Source organism: Bufo gargarizans, chromosome 7 (assembly GCF_014858855.1).
Source record: "Bufo gargarizans isolate SCDJY-AF-19 chromosome 7, ASM1485885v1, whole genome shotgun sequence".
Classification (NCBI taxonomy): Eukaryota; Metazoa; Chordata; class Amphibia; order Anura; family Bufonidae; genus Bufo; species Bufo gargarizans.
Genome location: NC_058086.1, coordinates 19,133,622 through 19,151,875, shown reverse-complemented (window position 1 = coordinate 19,151,875; position 18,254 = coordinate 19,133,622). Strand labels below are relative to the sequence as shown.

At 45.0% G+C, this 18,254-nt stretch overlaps 1 protein-coding gene across 1 annotated transcript in view; it reads right to left on the bottom strand.

Annotated features, from left to right (window-relative positions):
- Positions 1-18,254, bottom strand: part of STAB1 (stabilin 1) — a 318,385-nt gene that overhangs the window by 187,790 nt on the left and 112,341 nt on the right. Inside the window, exons 24-26 of the mRNA XM_044300459.1 lie at positions 13,984-14,077; positions 11,470-11,628; positions 1,484-1,579 (exon numbers count right to left, since the gene is read on the bottom strand). Of these exons, the coding sequence (XP_044156394.1) occupies positions 1,484-1,579; positions 11,470-11,628; positions 13,984-14,077 (349 nt within the window). The remainder of the gene's footprint in view (positions 1-1,483; positions 1,580-11,469; positions 11,629-13,983; positions 14,078-18,254) is intronic.

The window sequence follows — 18,254 nt, the reverse complement described above, 5'->3', positions numbered from 1 at the left end:
TTATTAGTGAGATGAGTGCTTAAAGGGATATTCCCATCTCAGACAGTGAAGGCCTGTCACTAGGATATGCCATAAATGTCAGATAGTGGCGGGCCCCACCTCTGAAACCTGCTCCTGTCTTCAGCACAGGGTTCCCGAAGTGAAGGGAGAGCGTATGTGACCACCCTCCATGCTACACTATGGAAGTCTCAAAAATAGTTGAGCGCTTACTCGACTAGTGAAGGAACATTGACAGGACTGCTGTGCATGCGCACAGGACTCCTCTTCAATATGCTAGCACAGCACGGCAGTCCAGGTAATAGGGAACAGTAGGAAGTTTAAAAAAAATATAGCAATCTAGACCCCCTATGTGCAGATGGGGGAGGGGGGGGGGTGCTTACAGTAGCGCTGCAGCCTTTTCACAGCTTTGCCTAGGTCATGTGACATCATGTTCATCAGTCACATGATGCTGGTGCGGATTAGCCCCCATTGAAGTGAATGGGGCTGAGCCATGAGACCAAGCGCTATCGGTATAAAATGTATGGTAACGCCTCAAGCTTGGTGGGTAGGGAGAAGGCAGCGGTGCTCACAGGAGTGCCAGTGCCTTCTCAAACAGCTGATCAGCGGGGGTCCTGGGTGTCAGATCCCCACCGATCAGATACTGATGACCTATCCAAAGGACATCAGTTGTAAAATTTCACAAAAAAACCTTTTAAGTGTCCATAATACAGATCCACAATTTGGACATATTAGAGATGAAATCGCATCGCTGTTACTAATGAGGAATACTGACGGTCTGTCTTCTAGGTAGGAAAATGCAGCATTTTTAAAATACACACGTTTTATACGTCCATGTGAATAGACTCATAGATTAATATTAGCTCTGTATTACAGAGAACTATGGATGGAATAATGATGGAAAATATGCTTGCGTGAAAGCAGCCTGTCATAGTTATACAGAATTCGACATATAAAATGGAAGCCACATAAAAATACAGTCCAAGAAAAGGGTTTCAGAAGCCTCTAGGCCAGGCATGCTCAACCTACGGCCCTCCAGCTGTTGCAAAACTACAACTCCCATCATTCCTGGACAGCCTACAGCTTTCAGCCTACAGAAGGGCATGGTGGGAGTCTTAGTTTTACAACAGCTGGAGGGTCGCAGGTTGAGCATGCCTGCTCTAGGCACTGAACTGCAGCTCTGTACAATATGGAGGTTGTATTGAGCCTTAATAATTTACTGTGCATGAGTACACATGCAGTACAAAAAAGTCAAAAAGAAAAAGAAAAAAGATTGTGCTCCAAAAATGGTTCAAAACATTTACCATAACAGAGCTTCCTGTTTGAAAGTCTGGAGTGTTCCTGATGGGATTACATGATCATTGGATAAACAATCGACACCGCAATGACATGATGCTCATTTTACTCCTATCTTGGCTCAGATCATTGTAAAGGCTAGCTTGGAAGTTGGCTGCATATTTATTGTTTTACCATTGACATTACCAACCATTTGGTGACAGCCGCCATTGCTTTCTGAGCACACATCAACTGGGTCACAGGAGTACCCATCGCCAGTGTATCCTTTCTTGCAAATACAGTCATTCTGGAAAAAAGACAAAAGAATAAATCTCTAATATCATTGCAAAATAAAGATTTTTAAAGGAGATAGAATGCATTTAAACACTTCTGGTTTCTTCTTGTTACCTGCAGTATTGATCAGATGTTTGGACACCCCTTGACCCTTCTGTTTTATAAGTAAAAATGGATTGAAGGGTTCAGACAATCATCATTAATTCCCCACACCCGTCACCCCCGCTGATCAGCTGTTTGAAGAGGAGGCGGTGCTCTATGCGAGCGTTGCTTCCTGTTCATTACACTGCTCGCTGTCTCAGAAGTTTCAGCGACACAGCTTTCACTTGAATGGAGCGAGTACTTGTAATTTCATTTTGCCGCCGGTAAACAGGAGACTATGTGTAGTGTAATGAATAGGAAGCAGCACTCGCATGGAGCACCGCCTCCTCTTCAAACAGCTGATCGGTGGGAGTGCTGAGTGTCGGGCCCCTGGCGATCTGATATTGATGACCTATCCTGACAATATAAATGGCAGGATAACCCCTTTAACTGTGGAGACGTGCTCCACGCTGACTGCTGCTGCCCTCTCTACAAATATATATAAAAGAAAGGCATTGAGGGCAGCAGCAGTGCTTCTACAGTTAAGGCCTCTTTCACACGAGCGTGTCTGGATAAGGTCCGAATGCGTTGCGGCAAACCTGCGCGAGTAGGTACCCAATTGCAGTCAGTTTTGACTGCGATTGCGTTCCGTTCAGTTTTTATCGCGCGGGTGCAATGTGTTTTGCACGCGTGTGATAAAAAACTGACTGTGGTACCCAGACCCAAACTTCTTCACAGAAGTTCAGGTTTGGGTTAGATGTTGTGTAGATTGTATTATTTCCCCTTATAACATGGTTATAAGGGAAAATAATAGCATTCTGAATACAGAATGATTAGTACAATAGGGCTGGAGGGGTTACATTAAAAAAAAAAAAAATGTAACACCTTAATCCACTTGTTCGCGCAGCCGGCATCTCTTCTGTCTTCATCTGTGAGGAATAGGACCTTTGATGATGTCACTGCGTTCATCACATGGTCCATCACATGATAAATCACCATGGTGATGGATCATGTGATGGACCATGTGATGAGCGTAGTGACGTCATCAAATGTCCTATTTCTCACAGATGAAGACAGAAGAGATGCCGGCTGCGTGAACAAGTGGATTAAGGTGAGTTAAATTTATTTTATTTTATTTTTAACCCCTCCAGCCCTATTTTATTAGCATTCTGTATTCAGAATGCTATTATTTTCCCTTATAACCATGTTATAAGGGAAAATAATAATGATCGGGTCCCCTTCCCGATCGTCTCCTAGCAACCGTGCATGAAAATCGCACCACATCCGCACTTGCTTGCGGATGCTTGCGATTTTCACGCAGCACCATTCACTTCTATGGGTCTGCGTTGCGTGAAAAATGTACAAAATAGAGCTTGCTGCGACTTGTGTGTTGCGTGAAAATCACCACTCATGTGCACAGCCCCATAGAAATGAATGGGTCCGGATTCAGTGCGGGTGCAATGCGTTCAACTCACGCATTGCACCTGCGCAAAATACTCGCACATGTGAAAGGGGCCTTAACAGTAAACAGGTAACATTGCTAAGGCACAAAATGGGCCACTTTAAGCTATTTTTTTTATAGAAATGTACAATTTCAGTAATTAAAGCATATTACAAAAGTGGTCAGTATCACTGCCCCTACGCATTACAAAAACTTTAATGATGGGCAATATTACTGGATGAGGCTACAAATCTAAACGTTGTTGTGACAGAAGCGCTTCTCGGGCTCACCGTGACTTAACTGACCTGAACACAGATCATACTGATTGTAGTGATCTATGGGGCTGTGAGTTCCAACCCGAATTCAGGTCTGCGGTTCTCTACTCAAATGATGCGGGTAGTACAATACAGTAGACCCATGGTGGGGTTGGAACTCACAGCATCATTCAGTCAGGTCCATAAATATTGGGACATCGACACAATTCTAAAATGTTTGGCTCTTTACACCACCACAATGGATTTGAAATGAAACAAACACGATGTGCGTTAACTGCAGTCTGTCAGCTTTAATTTGAGGGTATTTACATCCAAGTCAGGTGAACAGTGTAGGAATTACAACAGTTTGCATATGTGCCTCCCACTTGTTAAGGAACCAAAAGTAATGGGACAGAATAATAATCATAAATCAAACTTTTACTTTTTAATACTTGGTTGCAAATCCTTTGCAGTCAATTACAGCCTGAAGTCTGGAACGCATAGACATCACCAGACGCTGGGTTTCATCCCTGGTGATGCTCTGCCGGGCCTCTACTGCAACTGTCTTCAGTTCCTGCTTGTTCTTGGGGCATTTTCCCTTCAGTTTTGTCTTCAGCAAGTGAAATGCATGCTCAATCGGATTCAGGTCAGGTGATTGACTCGGCCATTGCATAACTTTCCATGTCTTTCCCTTAATTAAAGGGACACTGACAGGTCATATAAAGTGTATTAGAATCATGTAAGTATCCCCCCTACCCACCTTATAAATACGGAAATATAAAGTTTTATAACCTGCTTGTCCGGTCTCCAATCTGCCCAAGGGGCGGCGTTTCATCTGAAAATGCGCCCAGCCAGCCGCTCCCAACTGCCGTTCTGAAGCCCCGCCCAGCTCATCAATATTCACTTCGCTGGGCGGCGGCTACAACTTTCCAGGTCACGATCCTGCGCATGGGCAATCGAATCCTCCTGGCATCGTTCGTGTGTAATCTTCTGCGCCTGCGCCCCGCCGTGGTTAGATCGCGCCTGCGTACACACCCTGCCTGCGTCCCCGAGCCTCTGCCTCATGCGCATGCGCCAGACACTGTTCATAGCAGCAGCGCTTCAGGCGCATGCGCATGAGGCAGAGGCTCGGGGACGCAGGCAGGGTGTGTACGCAGGCGCGATCTAACCACGGTGGGGCGCAGGCGCAGAAGATTACACACGAACGATGCCAGGAGGATTCGATTGCCCATGCGCAGGATCGTGACCTGGAAAGTTGTAGCCGCCGCCCAGCGAAGTGAATATTGATGAGCTGGGCGGGGCTTCAGAACGGCAGTTGGGAGCGGCTGGCTGGGCGCATTTTCAGATGAAACGCCGCCCCTTGGGCAGATTGGAGACCGGACAAGCAGGTTATAAAACTTTATATTTCCGTATTTATAAGGTGGGTAGGGGGGATACTTACATGATTCTAATACACTTTATATGACCTGTACTGTGATATATATAACTCAATATGCTAATTGGGCCTGTCAGTGTCCCTTTAAAAAACTCTTTGGTTGCTTTTGCAGTATGCCTTGGGTCATTGTCCATCTGCACTGTGAAGTGCCATCCAATGAGTTCTGAAGCATTTGGTTGAATATGAGCAGATAATATTGCCTGAAACACTTCAGAATTCATCCTGCTGCTTTTGTCAGCAGTCACATCATCAATAAATACAAGAGAACCAGTTCCACTGGCAGCCATACATGCCCACGCCATTACACTACCACCACCATGCTTCACTGATGAGGTGGTATGCTTAAGATCATGAGCAGTTTCTTTCCTTCTCCATGACGGAGCTACTGGTTAATACCGTTTGACTCCCCACAGTCATACCCCAACCCCACCTCAATCAATATGCCTCCCCAACCCCCTTTCCCCAATGAAGACACTGACACTGCTTTTTGGATTAATTTGGCCACAGCAGCCGATTTATTACAAACATACGTATAATATCATAATAATAACCTCATAAATGCCAACCAAAACACATTAACCTGTATGTCCATTCTTTTCCGAGGGGAGGTCCTTGAAGCCCTAAAACCCAAAACAACCGTGCCGAGGTGAGCCGACTTACCCCCAGCAATAGCCCTATTGACTTTCACTCGTGCCTTGTTCAAACCCTCCACTGAGCGGGCTCCCCGCCAAACCGCTCTCGGCACGATGTCCGACCATACCGTTATCATCCCCGGGTACAACGCCCATAACCGCAACAAATCTAATTTAACGTCTCTCACCAACTCCCTAGGCCTAGCCCCCAAATCATTCCCCCCTACATGTAGGACCAAAACATCAGGGGCCCTGTCCTGCCTAACAAATCTGTTAAACTCTGGAGGAACCCCACTCAACATCATCCCCCGCCTGCCAATCCACGTTACCACCGCCACTTCACGAGCCAAACCAAGTTGTAAACCGTCCGGCCTAACCGCAGCCCTGGCAGCTCCCCACCACACATACGAACGACCCAACAGCCAAACCAGTGCTGGGTCCGAACCTCCAACGATAAAGGAAACAAAGAAAACAAGAAGCAACCATGACACAACTGCTGAACACATTTCCCCAATTTCCCACCTCTCACCAAATCACCCGTTCGGGCCTTACGTATGACCTTAATCGTACCGATTCCTACCTACCTATCCTTTTTATGACGTTGTCGCCTAACCCCCATCTAGCTGCCTCCGTTGCTGCCCCAATTCTAAACGAGTGGCTGGAAAAACCTAACTCCCCCACACCCAACTCGGCCAAACACCGCCTAAAAACTGCCGAAAAACTGAAATCGAGAAAGAAAGGAACCATCCTCATGAACCAATAACGGTGTGAACCCGTCTACCACCCTGCACGCAACGCAGCAGGCACATTAAACAATCCGGGATTTCAAACAAAATAATCCGCTGCCCTTTTCCTTCCATGTCAGTCTTTGATCGCCTAATCACGAATTCCACCCTATCACGCAAAAAATCAACGTCATCCATAAACAGCCCCCCTTTTCTATCCACTGTCGGGTTAACCAATTCGCCTAGCCGCAATGTCCCAAAAAACGCCAGCAAAAAAGCCAGTCTGAACAACTTCACTTCCCCAACTGACCTGCACACCTTACCCAACTGCTCCCCCAGATTAATCAACAATGTAAACGACAACGGGCGTCGGGAGTCTACCCCTGCCATTTCCCGACGCCAACCCTCTAGGCCCTCTAGGCCCGCGCTACCAAAAACGATTTAGTCACATCCCTTAAATTCCTAAGCCGAAAACCAAAAACCAGCCCTGCCAAGCAACTATTCATCCTAGAAACGGATCAACCCTCATCCCTGCAATGCCCAATAAACAACAACATAGGTATTTCTAAATCCTCGTCGCTCACACCCAATCTCCTTTTCCACTGTTCCCAACACTCCCAAGCCCTTGAATACCTTTCCCACATACTAGGTGCCAAAGATGACCGGATAAGGCCCCCTACTGCTACTCCAGAACGTTCCACAGCGAGGCTGGACATTCTACCCCCACCTCCGCTGCGCCCAGAGCTAGCTGGCGAAACCGGTCCCACTGTGAACGAAAGAGAGCATCAGCGATACAGTTGTCAACCCCAGGCACACGCACAGCCACCACCCAGGTGTTAAGTACCAAACACTTCAGCACTAACTTCTGCAACAACCGAATCACCAATGGCAATGAGGCCGATAAACCGTTGATCGCCTGAACTACTCCCAAGTTATCACAATGAAAGCGAACTTTCTTGTTCCGGAAAAACCTCCCCCACAACAGGACCGCCACTACAATCGGGAAAAGTTCCAACAGGGCCAAATTTCGTACCCAACCCCTCTGGACCCAGCTATCAGGCCACACTCCCACGCACCATTGCCCACCACAGTACTCCCCGTACCCGCAACCCCCTGCCGCGTCTGAAAACAACTCAAAATCCACTGCATCCACCACCTCCCCCATAAACAACGACCGACCGTTATGCTTATCTAAAAACGAACCCCTAACTGATAGATCAGCCTTCAACTCCCTGCCCAACCTGATGAAATGATGCGGAGCCCGGACCCCCATGTCGCCCCAGCCAACCGCCTACAAAAGATCCGGCATTGGCATGATCCTGTATGCGAAGTTCAGCTTACCAAGGAGCGACTGAAGTTCCCTAAGCTTTATTTTTTCCAACCGCCCCGCCCTGGCCACCTCCCTTCTCAAATCCTCCAATTAATCCGATGGCAGCCTACACTCCATTCGCCCCGAGTCAATCATGATCCCCAAGAAATCCAATTCAGTGGTAGGCCCCACCGTCTTTTCCCCCGCCAACGGAACCCCGAACTGCCCAAACAACCCGCATAATGTGTTTAACAAAACTGAACAAACCCGCGAATTTGCCGGGCCCACACAAAGGAAGTCATCCAAGTAATGGATGACGGAATTACAACCCGACACATCCCTAACCGCCCATTCTAAAAATGAACTAAAGGTCTCGAAATACGCGCACGACAGGGAGCAACCCATCGGTAAACAACAGTCTACAAAAATTCCCCTCTCCCATAAACACCCCAGCAAATTCAAACTATCCGGATGCGCCGGCAGCAGTCAGTCTTTGCCATAAGCACCCCCTTTCCGAACTGCTTCACCCATGCCACTGCCGCGTCAAATGACTTATAAACCACGGAACACAAAGCCGGGTCTATGCCATCATTGACCGACGTTCCCCTAGGGAAGGACAGGTGGTGAATCAGCCGGAATTTATTTGGCTCCTTCTTCGGGACCACCCCCAGCAGAGACAGACGCAGGTCCGCTAGCAGCGGCACCGAAAAAGGGCAGGCCATCCTACCTAGCTTAACCTCCTTTAACAACTTATCCGTAACGACCCCTGGGTGCTCCAACACAGAACGCAAATTCTTTTTAACTAAACGAGCGCCGGACTGAACAAACTGTATCCGAAAACCCGACGCAAACCCTTCCTCCAACAAAACCGCCGCCTGCCTATCTGGGTACCTATCGAGGTAAGGCCGCATCCTTCCCAGCCGCACTGGCGTCTCCCCCTTTTCCAAAACCGTCTGCCCCTCTCTGCTTACCTCCCCTAAAACATCGCGAGGCTCCGTGTGACCCGCCGCAAGTGGAGCATTCATGCTTAAACTTGCACTTTGTCCCAAACTTGCAACTCTCCTCGTTAAAAAGGAAGCACAGCCCTTTTGCAGATGCCACAGCAAATCCGGACTGTCCCCCACTACTATAGTCCCCTCGAAAGGACTGCCCTGCCCTAACCGGCGCAGTCACCATCAACCACAAGGCGATATCTTTGTGGTCCCATTTTATCCCCGGATGCACTGCCTTCCGCTGCCTGAACTGCTCGTCGTAACGCAGCCACACCATACCCCCATACACCGTATACGCCTCCCCTATCGCATCAAGATAACAAAAAAGAGCGGAGCAGCACTCCGGCTCCTTTTCCCCAATGACACTTGCCAAAATCGCGAACGCCTGCAACCAGTTGGCAAACGTCCGCGGAATTAACCGGTGTCTCCATCTCTCTTCCTCCTCCTTCTTTCCCTCATCTCGCTTTGCCCTATCCAAATAAAATTTTTCTAAGGGAAGCAGGGAAAAAATATCCACATACTCCCCTTTCCATATTTTTTCCCTTAACTCATGTTTCAAATGGGCGCCCAACGGTCCCTCAAAACAGACGTACACTTCACCTTTAGCCCTGTCATCTAACCTCGCCACTTCTTCCTACCCAGACCCCCCACTTGCGTTTGCACCGATACCGTACTCGCCCTCGCATCCGGAGCCCCCGTCCCAATGCCCCTAACCCCGCCAAGGCCCCCAACACCCCATGCCGGTAACGGGGACAGCGCCCCCCCCTACCCAAGCCCACAACCAAACCCGCCAAGCCTCTCAACAACTGACCCAAGCCCCTACCTAGATCTGACTGGGACCCCCCATCCCCGCCAGCTAAATTAACCCCCAACTGCCGCAGATCCTGAATCCGGACGTCCCGACTTCCTTGGATCCTCTTCTGCCAGATGTCCCCTGACCGAGCTGGAGTCAGGGATGTAGCTCCCAGAGCGCACCAGTCCATAATTCAGAGGAGGTGGAACCGCCCTCCTCTTCTCTCCTGGATGTTCCCGCCGAGGGCCTGCTGGAGCCGGTCTACTCCCCCGCAGCAGCTCCATCCTGCCTTCGCCGAGGGTCCCCAGCCTATGGACCGGTCCATAGGCTGAGGCCGCCGTTCCTGGTCCGGACTCCAAACGCCGGGTCAACTGCCGGGCAGACCTGGCTCGGCCTGCAGGCGGGCTCCGCCGACTCCTCGGATTCCTCCCACGTTCGGGGGTGCAGGGAGGCACTGAATCAGCTGCCCCCCGGTGTGAAGGGTCCCTAGTGGGGCTCCGTTTTTGGCGCTGAGCCCGAGGGGATGCCAATTCCTGGCTGGGGCACGCCGGCGGCCTGGCCCGCTGGGGCACGCCGGCGGCCTGGCCCGCCGCGGCCGGGACGCCACAGGCGGAGGCATAGCTGGAACCTCCGCCTCCCCTCGCAGCAGCTCCTGCACTTGGTCCTGCAGCCACCCTTCTCCTTGCTCCGCTGCCGCCCTCCGCAACTCCTGGATAATCGCCTTCATGTCAGCCACCGGAAGTCAGATCCTGGAGCTTGCCTAACAAAATGTCCCCTAACCGGCTGCTGCCCCACACTTTTAACCCCTTGGACACCCCCACTTAATTAAAAACACCAATCCCTGTTCAGGGGGGTCTCACTAACCATGGCCGTCGCTTCCCCTAAAGGCTCCTGCCCCCTAGTCCGGCTCTACTTACTCTTCTCTTCCCATCACTCTGGTACAAGTTGATCTTGGTCTCATCTGTCCATAGGATGTTGTTCCAGAACTGTGAAGGCTTTTTTAGATGTCGTTTGGCAAACTCTAATCTGGCCTTCCTGTTTTCGAGGCTCACCAATGGTTTCCATCTTGTGGTGAACCCTCTGTATTTACTCTGGTGTAAATTACCCTGCCTATCTGGGTACCTATCGAGGTAAGGCCGCATCCTTCCCAGCCGCACTGGCGTCTCCCCCTTTTCCAAAACCGTCTGCCCCTCTCTGCTTACCTCCCCTAAAACATCGCGAGGCTCCGTGTGACCCGCCGCAAGTGGAGCGGGTCAATCTCTTGATTGTTGACTTTGAAACACATACACCTACCTCCTGGAGAGTGTTCTTGATCTGGCCAACTGTTGTGAAGGGTGTTTTCTTCACCACGGAAAGAATTCTTCGGTCATCCACCACAGTTGTTTTTCGTGGTCTTCCGGGCAGAGCTCACCGCTGCATTCCTTCTTTTTAAGAATGTTCCAAACAGTTGTTTTGGCCACGCCCAATGTTTTTGCTATATATCTGATGGGTTTGTTGTGTTTTTTCAGCCTAATGATGGCTTGCTTCACTGATAGTGACCGCTCTTTGGATCTCATCTTGAGAGTTGACAGCAACAGATTCCAAATGCAAATAGCACACTTGAAATGAACTCTGGACCTTTAATCTGCTCATTGTAATTGGGATAATGAGGGAATAACACACACCTGGCCATGGAACAGCTGAGAAGCCAATTGCCCCGTTACTTTTGGTCCCTTAACAAGTGGGAGGCACATATGCAAACTGTTTTAATTCCTACACCGTTCACCTGATTTGGATGTAAATAGCCTCAAATTAAAGCTGACAGTCTGCAGTTAAAGTTTGTTTCATTTGAAATCCATTGTGGTGGTGTATAGAACCAAAAATGTTAGAATTGTGTCAATGACCCAATATTTATGGACCTGACTGTAGATCACTCTGGTGCAGTGAGTTTGAGTCAGCTGAGCCGCCACTGGTCAGGAAAATGAGGCCATCACATGAGCCGTTTTTCTCGAATTTTACAAGGCCATCTGAAATCAGCCTAAGTGTTTAGATCAGCTAAATTACGTAGTGGGCATTAGGCTGGGTGGGTGAAATACTAAGAGAACAACAGAAAATAGCTTACAGGTAAGTTTAATTTACTGCAATAGAGCAGTCAGATGAGGGGAACTTTGTGGAGGTCCTGTCAAAGTTATATAATTACTGCGGCTGGCTGTGAGGTATAAGCATTAGAACATGACTACTTTTTACAAATGTAATCCTTACCTCTCCCGGTTGTGTAAATTTGCAGTCAGCATTAACATCGCAGTTCCCTCTATTTTCCATGACACAGTTGTCGATGGGTATACATTCTATACCATCTCCACTCCAGCCAGGATTACACTGACAGGTAACCCCTCCGGTTGGTGCATTGGTGCAGATAGCCTGAAAGTATTACCGTACATCAATCAATCACTGCTTTAATGCCTGTCTTCCTAAAGACATTGTATGCACAAAACAAATTCCCACCATAATGATGTCATATAGCCGAAAGTACTGTAAAGTAGTATTAGCATTTAGAAATTCAATCACGCAACTATAAACTTAGGCTACTTTCACACTTGCGTTGTTGTTTTACGGTATTGAGATCCGGCAGAGGATCTCAATATCGGAAAAAAAATATTCCGTTTAGTCCTTATTCATTCTGAATGGGAAGAGATCCGATTGGGATGCATCAGGATGTCTTCTGTTCCGTCAGCATTCCGTTTAGTGACAGGACACAAAAATCGCTGCAAACTGCGGTTTTGTGTCTGATCATAAAAATGGAAAAAATTGATCCGGCACTGAAAACAATGTAAGTCAATGGTGACAGATCCGTTTTTTTAGGTGCCTAAAAAAACGGGTCCGTCACCCATTGACTTTCAATGTATTTAGTGACGGATCTTTTTTTTTTTTCTGTTTTGATTTCACACGACCGCATCCTAACGGAACGGATATACCCTGATGTGCAAAATCAAAACGGATCCGTTTAATTCCGGTATTGAGATCCTCTGCCGGATCTCAATACCGGAATTAACAACCCAAGTGTGAAAGTAGCCTTAGGGGTTAAGATCTAGCATAGGCTGGGTTCACATCACATTTTTACCATCTGTTTAACGTATACAAAAAAAAGTATACTATAACGGATGCCTCTGACGAATGCCATAGCGTAGCATCCGTCCACCATACATACTCATTGTAGAAAGAAATGTATATGTTAATGTATCGTTTTTTTTACTGGATTCTACAGGATACAAAAGCGGGGTGTGCTGCACTTGTGGACCCATTTTTCCCAACGTATATATGTCAAAAAGATGTGAACCCACCCTTACTGACTTTTATTCAGATATGACATCGTATTTTTACAGATATACTTCATCAGTCGTAAATCTTAAATCACATGACAGACTTTCTCACCTTTACTATTGGTTGTACCTAGCAAGAAAAGGGAAAGTTCACCTTGAACCCTCCGGTCTACAATGGTAAACACCATAGGGCAGCACACATATAGCGACACACATGGTAATAGAATACAGTCATAGTTTTCACAAGACAGTCCAATGTAACCAGATTTCAAGACGGGCATGGTTTATGTTAAAGGGGTTCTGCAGTTTGGATAGATCATCCTGGAGCACCGCTGCCTTATCAAACAGCTGATCGGTGGGGGTCCCGGGTGTCGGACGCCCGCCGATCAGATGCTGATGATCTATCCAGAGGATAGATCATCAGTTTATACAAACTGCAGAACCCCTTTAATTTCCATTTAAAGGGGTTGTGTCATGAAACATATTCTACATTTTTCAAACCAGCACCTGGATCTGAATACTTTTGTAATTGCATGTAATTAAAAAGCATTATTAGCCAGTGACCTATTCAATAAAATGTATCTGTATAGCGCCACCTGCTGTTTGTTCTTTTCCTTATTTTTTGACCATCTCACTGAGCTGGTAGAACATGCTCAATTTATGGGTAAAATGCACACGTTCAGGATTATATGCAGAGAATCCGCGCTGAAATCTGCAGGTGTTCACAGGAAAATCATCAATTGGTGCGGATTTGATGTGGATTTTCCGCATGCAGATTTTTGTCTCCCCTTTAAACTTAATGGAGAAAATCCGGTCAGGAAAAATAAAATTGACATGCTGCGGATTTTAAAATCCACACCGTAGGTCAAAATCTGCACAGAAAAAAAACGGCATTGTGTACATAGAATACAATGTGCATGACCTACGGTGCGGATTTTCCGCACGCAAGTATACACAGCTCCCAACTTTTTAAAATTGCAAAGAGGGACAATATGTGCAATATGTGCATTGCTTAAATTTTTTTCATACTAGGCCATGCCTCTAACGCCAAAGCATAATTACTGACTCTGGGTGGGTTAGGAGGGAGTAAGTTCCTTTATTTATTTTTTTACAGCAAGTGGACCCGCTGGGACAATTCTTTTCTTGCACTTCAATATCCATTTAAATATTAGCTCATAAATCATCGGATTATAGATATTTTAAGGTCCAAATAGCACCAATTAATGAAGTTATAGTCTAATATACAGGTAGAAATCATACAGATACTTTAGTAAGGAGCCATTTAGTAAATTTATTAATGCATATTTATGCATTAATTTCTCAGGTCAAAAAGAGGGACATTTAAGGATCAAAGAGGGACAGAGGGACTTGGGTCAAAAAGAGGGACTGTCCCTCCAGAAGAGGGACACTTGGGAGGTATGAGTATATGACGCTTCATGGTTATAGACATACTTACATTATCTGAACAACCACCTCTGTCTGACTTTTTGCATTCATCTGCAGGTTGACAGAAAGACCCATCGCCTTCATATCCATATCCACACAAACAGCTAAAAGACAAAAGCAATACAATATACAGTAAAAGGGTGGAAATATTGTGACCATACTTTCATGAATGTCTGATAGGTGAAGGCTTCCCTCAGATACTCCCATCTATTGGGAGAACAGGGGTTCCATGACCCCCCATTTATCACTCCAAAGGGACAGAAGTAGTTTATAAAAAAAAAAAAAAATGGAGGAGAACAAGAAAGAGTAGGCCGAGCATGCATGCTGAACACCTATCACCATCGTATGGCGAATCGGGTATTTTTTTTTTTTTTCCGTTACGGAAAATTATTGTAATATTTTAATAGTTCAGACATTTTCGAATGCAGCAATACTTGTTACGGTATGTTTATTTTTTTATTGTTTATTTTTATATGTAAAATTGGAAAAAAAGGGTGTGTTTTATATATATATATATATATATATATATATATATATATATTTATTTATTTACTTTTTACTCAACATTTAGTCCCTTTAGAGGACTTTAACCTGAAATCCCATAACCATAATAGAGAACTATTATGGTCTATGTGATTTTCATTGCTTGCAGGCTCCAAGCTGTCATGGAACCGATAGGAGCCTCCTCCCTCACCTCACAAATGCCGTGATTCAGTTTAACATTCAGTGTCATTGCCAATCCAGATATTTTTTGCAGCTGTCATGTATGGAGCAGGCTTGATGAGGCTCCGCTCCATACAAGCCCTTGTGCATAATACCGTACATGTACGGCATTATGAGTTAAGCACTTAATAACAATATTTAATTTACCATTGTTTGTATTGGAAAACAGAAAATAAGTTCTTTGTGGGGTGAAATTTGAAAATACATGGCAATTCTGCCAAAGTGTTTTTGGCATTCACTGTGGGCTAAAAATAATAGGACAACCTTATACTGTGGAATCAGTATGACTATGGTCATAGTAAATTTATATAGTTTTTATTATGTTTTACTAGTTTAAAAAAAAAAAGCTTTGAAAAAAACATTTTTTTTTCTTTGCATCGCCATAATCTGACACTTATTTTTTTATTTCTGTCTACAGGCCTGTGTGAGGACATGTCTAATCAGAGGCGAGCTGGACTTATTTTTAAAGCAGCAAATTGACAATTTTTTCCTGTTATGACATTCATTGGACAGGAAGATATTTTTATATTTTTATAGACTGGGCACTCTTTGATGTGGTGATACCAATTATGTTTATTTATTTATTTTTTTTCTATATGATACCTATCAAAATCGGGCCCAATTTACCACCAAAAAATACATACCGTAAATCAAAGGTGCTGAAAAGACATAACACCTATATGAGAGAACCTAAGCACACTGTATACACAAATCTACAGTGCAGCATACCAAAACATATCTTTATTAGAATATAAAAAAAGACATAATCAGCAGGATCAGATGTACTTATGTTAGGTATACATAAAAACAACAACAAAAATTATATATATAGTAAATTCAGGAGTAGGTTTATCGCAATAATCTAGCCATATGGCTCACCCTCCTAAAATTACAGTAACACAGTAATATACAGACCCGGTTGATGGCACCTCTGAAACACCCCAACACGTGTTTCGTGTCAGCTTCCTAAGGGGAGATTATTTATTTTTATATGTAAAATTGGGGTGATTAGAATTTTTCATATCTTTACTTTTTTTTTATATTATTTATTTTATTGTAATTTTGAGTCCTCTTAGGGAACTTGTACGTGTGATCTCTTGATATCTTGCCCCATAGACTGCAAAACAATACTACTGCAGTCTATAGGATTTTGACAGGCTGCCTGTGAAGCTGTGCCTCGGGCAAGTGGTTGCCGAGAATCAACATCACAATCATTGCAGACTGGGCCTGGAAAAGAGTCACGGCCACCTGAGAAGAGTCATGGTTATTCATGAATTCGTGCTCTCCCGCCCACCTGCTGATGACTGACTGTCTTCTACCTAGTTTTCTCCCTTTCTCTCTAGGAGAGAACTGCCAATCATCAGCAGATGGGCGAGAGAGCAGGAGATTATGGATAACCAGGACTCTTCTCAGGTAGATTTGACTCTTTTCAAGGCCTGGGCTGCAATGAATATGATGCTGGTTCTCGGCAACCACTTACTTTTAGCTCATGAGTGACACACCGCTGACATCAGCATTTCTGTCACTATTTTATGCTGCCCTCAGTGAGGGCATTAAGTTGGTTCCCTTTAAAGCCATTAAAAGACGTTATAAAATAATACAGAGGTGGTGGACGAAATTATGTAACATATGCTGCTAATAATCTAAGAATTCAATAAACTAAAACAATAATAAAACATACAATATTCATAAAGTCACAATAAAAACATAGAATTAAATAATATAGGATAAATAAACATAGAAACATAGAATGTGTCGGCAGATAATAACCATTTGGCCCATCTAGTCTGCCCAATATACTAAATACTATGGATAGCCCCTGGCCCCATCTTATATGAAGGATGGCCTTAGGGTCTATTCACACGTCCGTTGTTTCTTTCCTGATCTGTTCCGTTTTTTGCGGAACAGATCTGGACCAGATCTGGACCCATTCATTTTCAATGGGTCCTGAAAAAAATCGGACAGCACAATGTCAGATTTTTTTTCAGGAGCCATTGAAAATGAATGGGTACAGAACTGGTCCAGATCTGTTCCGCAAAAAACGGAACAGTTCAGGAAAGAAACAACGGACGTGTGAATGGACCCTTATGCCTATCCCATGCATGCTTAAACTCCTCCACTGTATTTGTAGCTACCTCTTCTGCAGGAAGGCTATTCCATGCATCCACTACTCTCTCAGTAAAGTAATACTTCCTGATATTACTTTTAAACCTTTGCCCCTCTAATTTAAAACTATGTCCTCTTGTAGCAGTTTTTCTTCTTTTAAATATTCTCTCCTCTTTTACCTTGTTGATTCCCTTTATGTATTTAAAAGTTTCTATCATATCCCCTCTGTCTCGTCTTTCTTCCAAGCTATACATGTTAAGGTCCTTTAATCTTTCCTGGTAAGTTTTATCCTGCAATCCATGTACAAGTGTAGGTAAACATCTACCTATATAAGATGGTGCACAACCCCAAATGGGGATAAATACTCTCAATACCCAATTGTAATATAATTATCCAGCAGACCCGACCACAGACCCAGGCGTGTGTTTTGCCGTCAGCTTTCTCAAATTAAAAAAATAATACACAGGTGGTGGACAGAACCATGTCATATATGCACATGACAGCTAGAGTCATTGATTAATGCAGTTCACATTTAAACGATGAATGGTACGTGACTGCTCTGGTGCTTCCAGTTGTTTTGGTTTTTGGCTTTGAAGTGATGATGTCACAGGTGACTACCTCATGTGACTGCTGAGGCCAGTGATTGGCTTCAGCAATTACATGGAGCAGGGGATTGAGCAGGTGATTAATTTGAATTGGTCAGTAATAAATACTCTTTTTAAATTATGTTGCTCAATATTGAGTACTTACATAAGGAGGTGGAACTGATTAAAACAACTATAAGCACACTAGATGCCCAAATACAGGAACTCCTTGGTGCTGATGATTTTACTGTACATAAAGAGAAGATCACACAGTATGTAGAACACCATAAGGTTAAGGTTGAAAAAAACAAAAGAGACAAATGGCATAGAGATCTGGAGGATTACCAGACGGGTAAAGTGTACAACTGACAAAATCAGCAGATACAAGGAAAATCTAGAAGGATAAAAGGCAGAAGATATGAACAAAGTCATTTTGGGTTTACTACTTGTGACTCTGAATCCACAGATGAATCGATTAAGTCCACTTTTTTAGGGGGACAAAAACAAAACAAAGATGGAAATCCCGACGAGGTGGAAGGAAACATTATAGGACCCAGAAGAAATGCGTCATCACAGGTGTATCCAGGACGGACGAGAGAAACAGGAGGGAGAACAATGAGGCGCAATCCGAAGAATTAAAACAACTGGTGGTGAATATCTCCTCTGTTGACCTTACTAATTATCAGATTAATGTATAGAGTCAGGGGGACTTACTTTTTGTCCATCATCTTCAAGTGGCTGGTTTGATGTGGAACTAGACTTAAGTTTTTTTTCAGGGGACTGCGATTAAACTTGTTGAGCGCTGTGTATACAGCGATCTAGAAAGCAGGGACACCTGGGAACTGTCCCTGCCTTCTCTCTGGGTTGC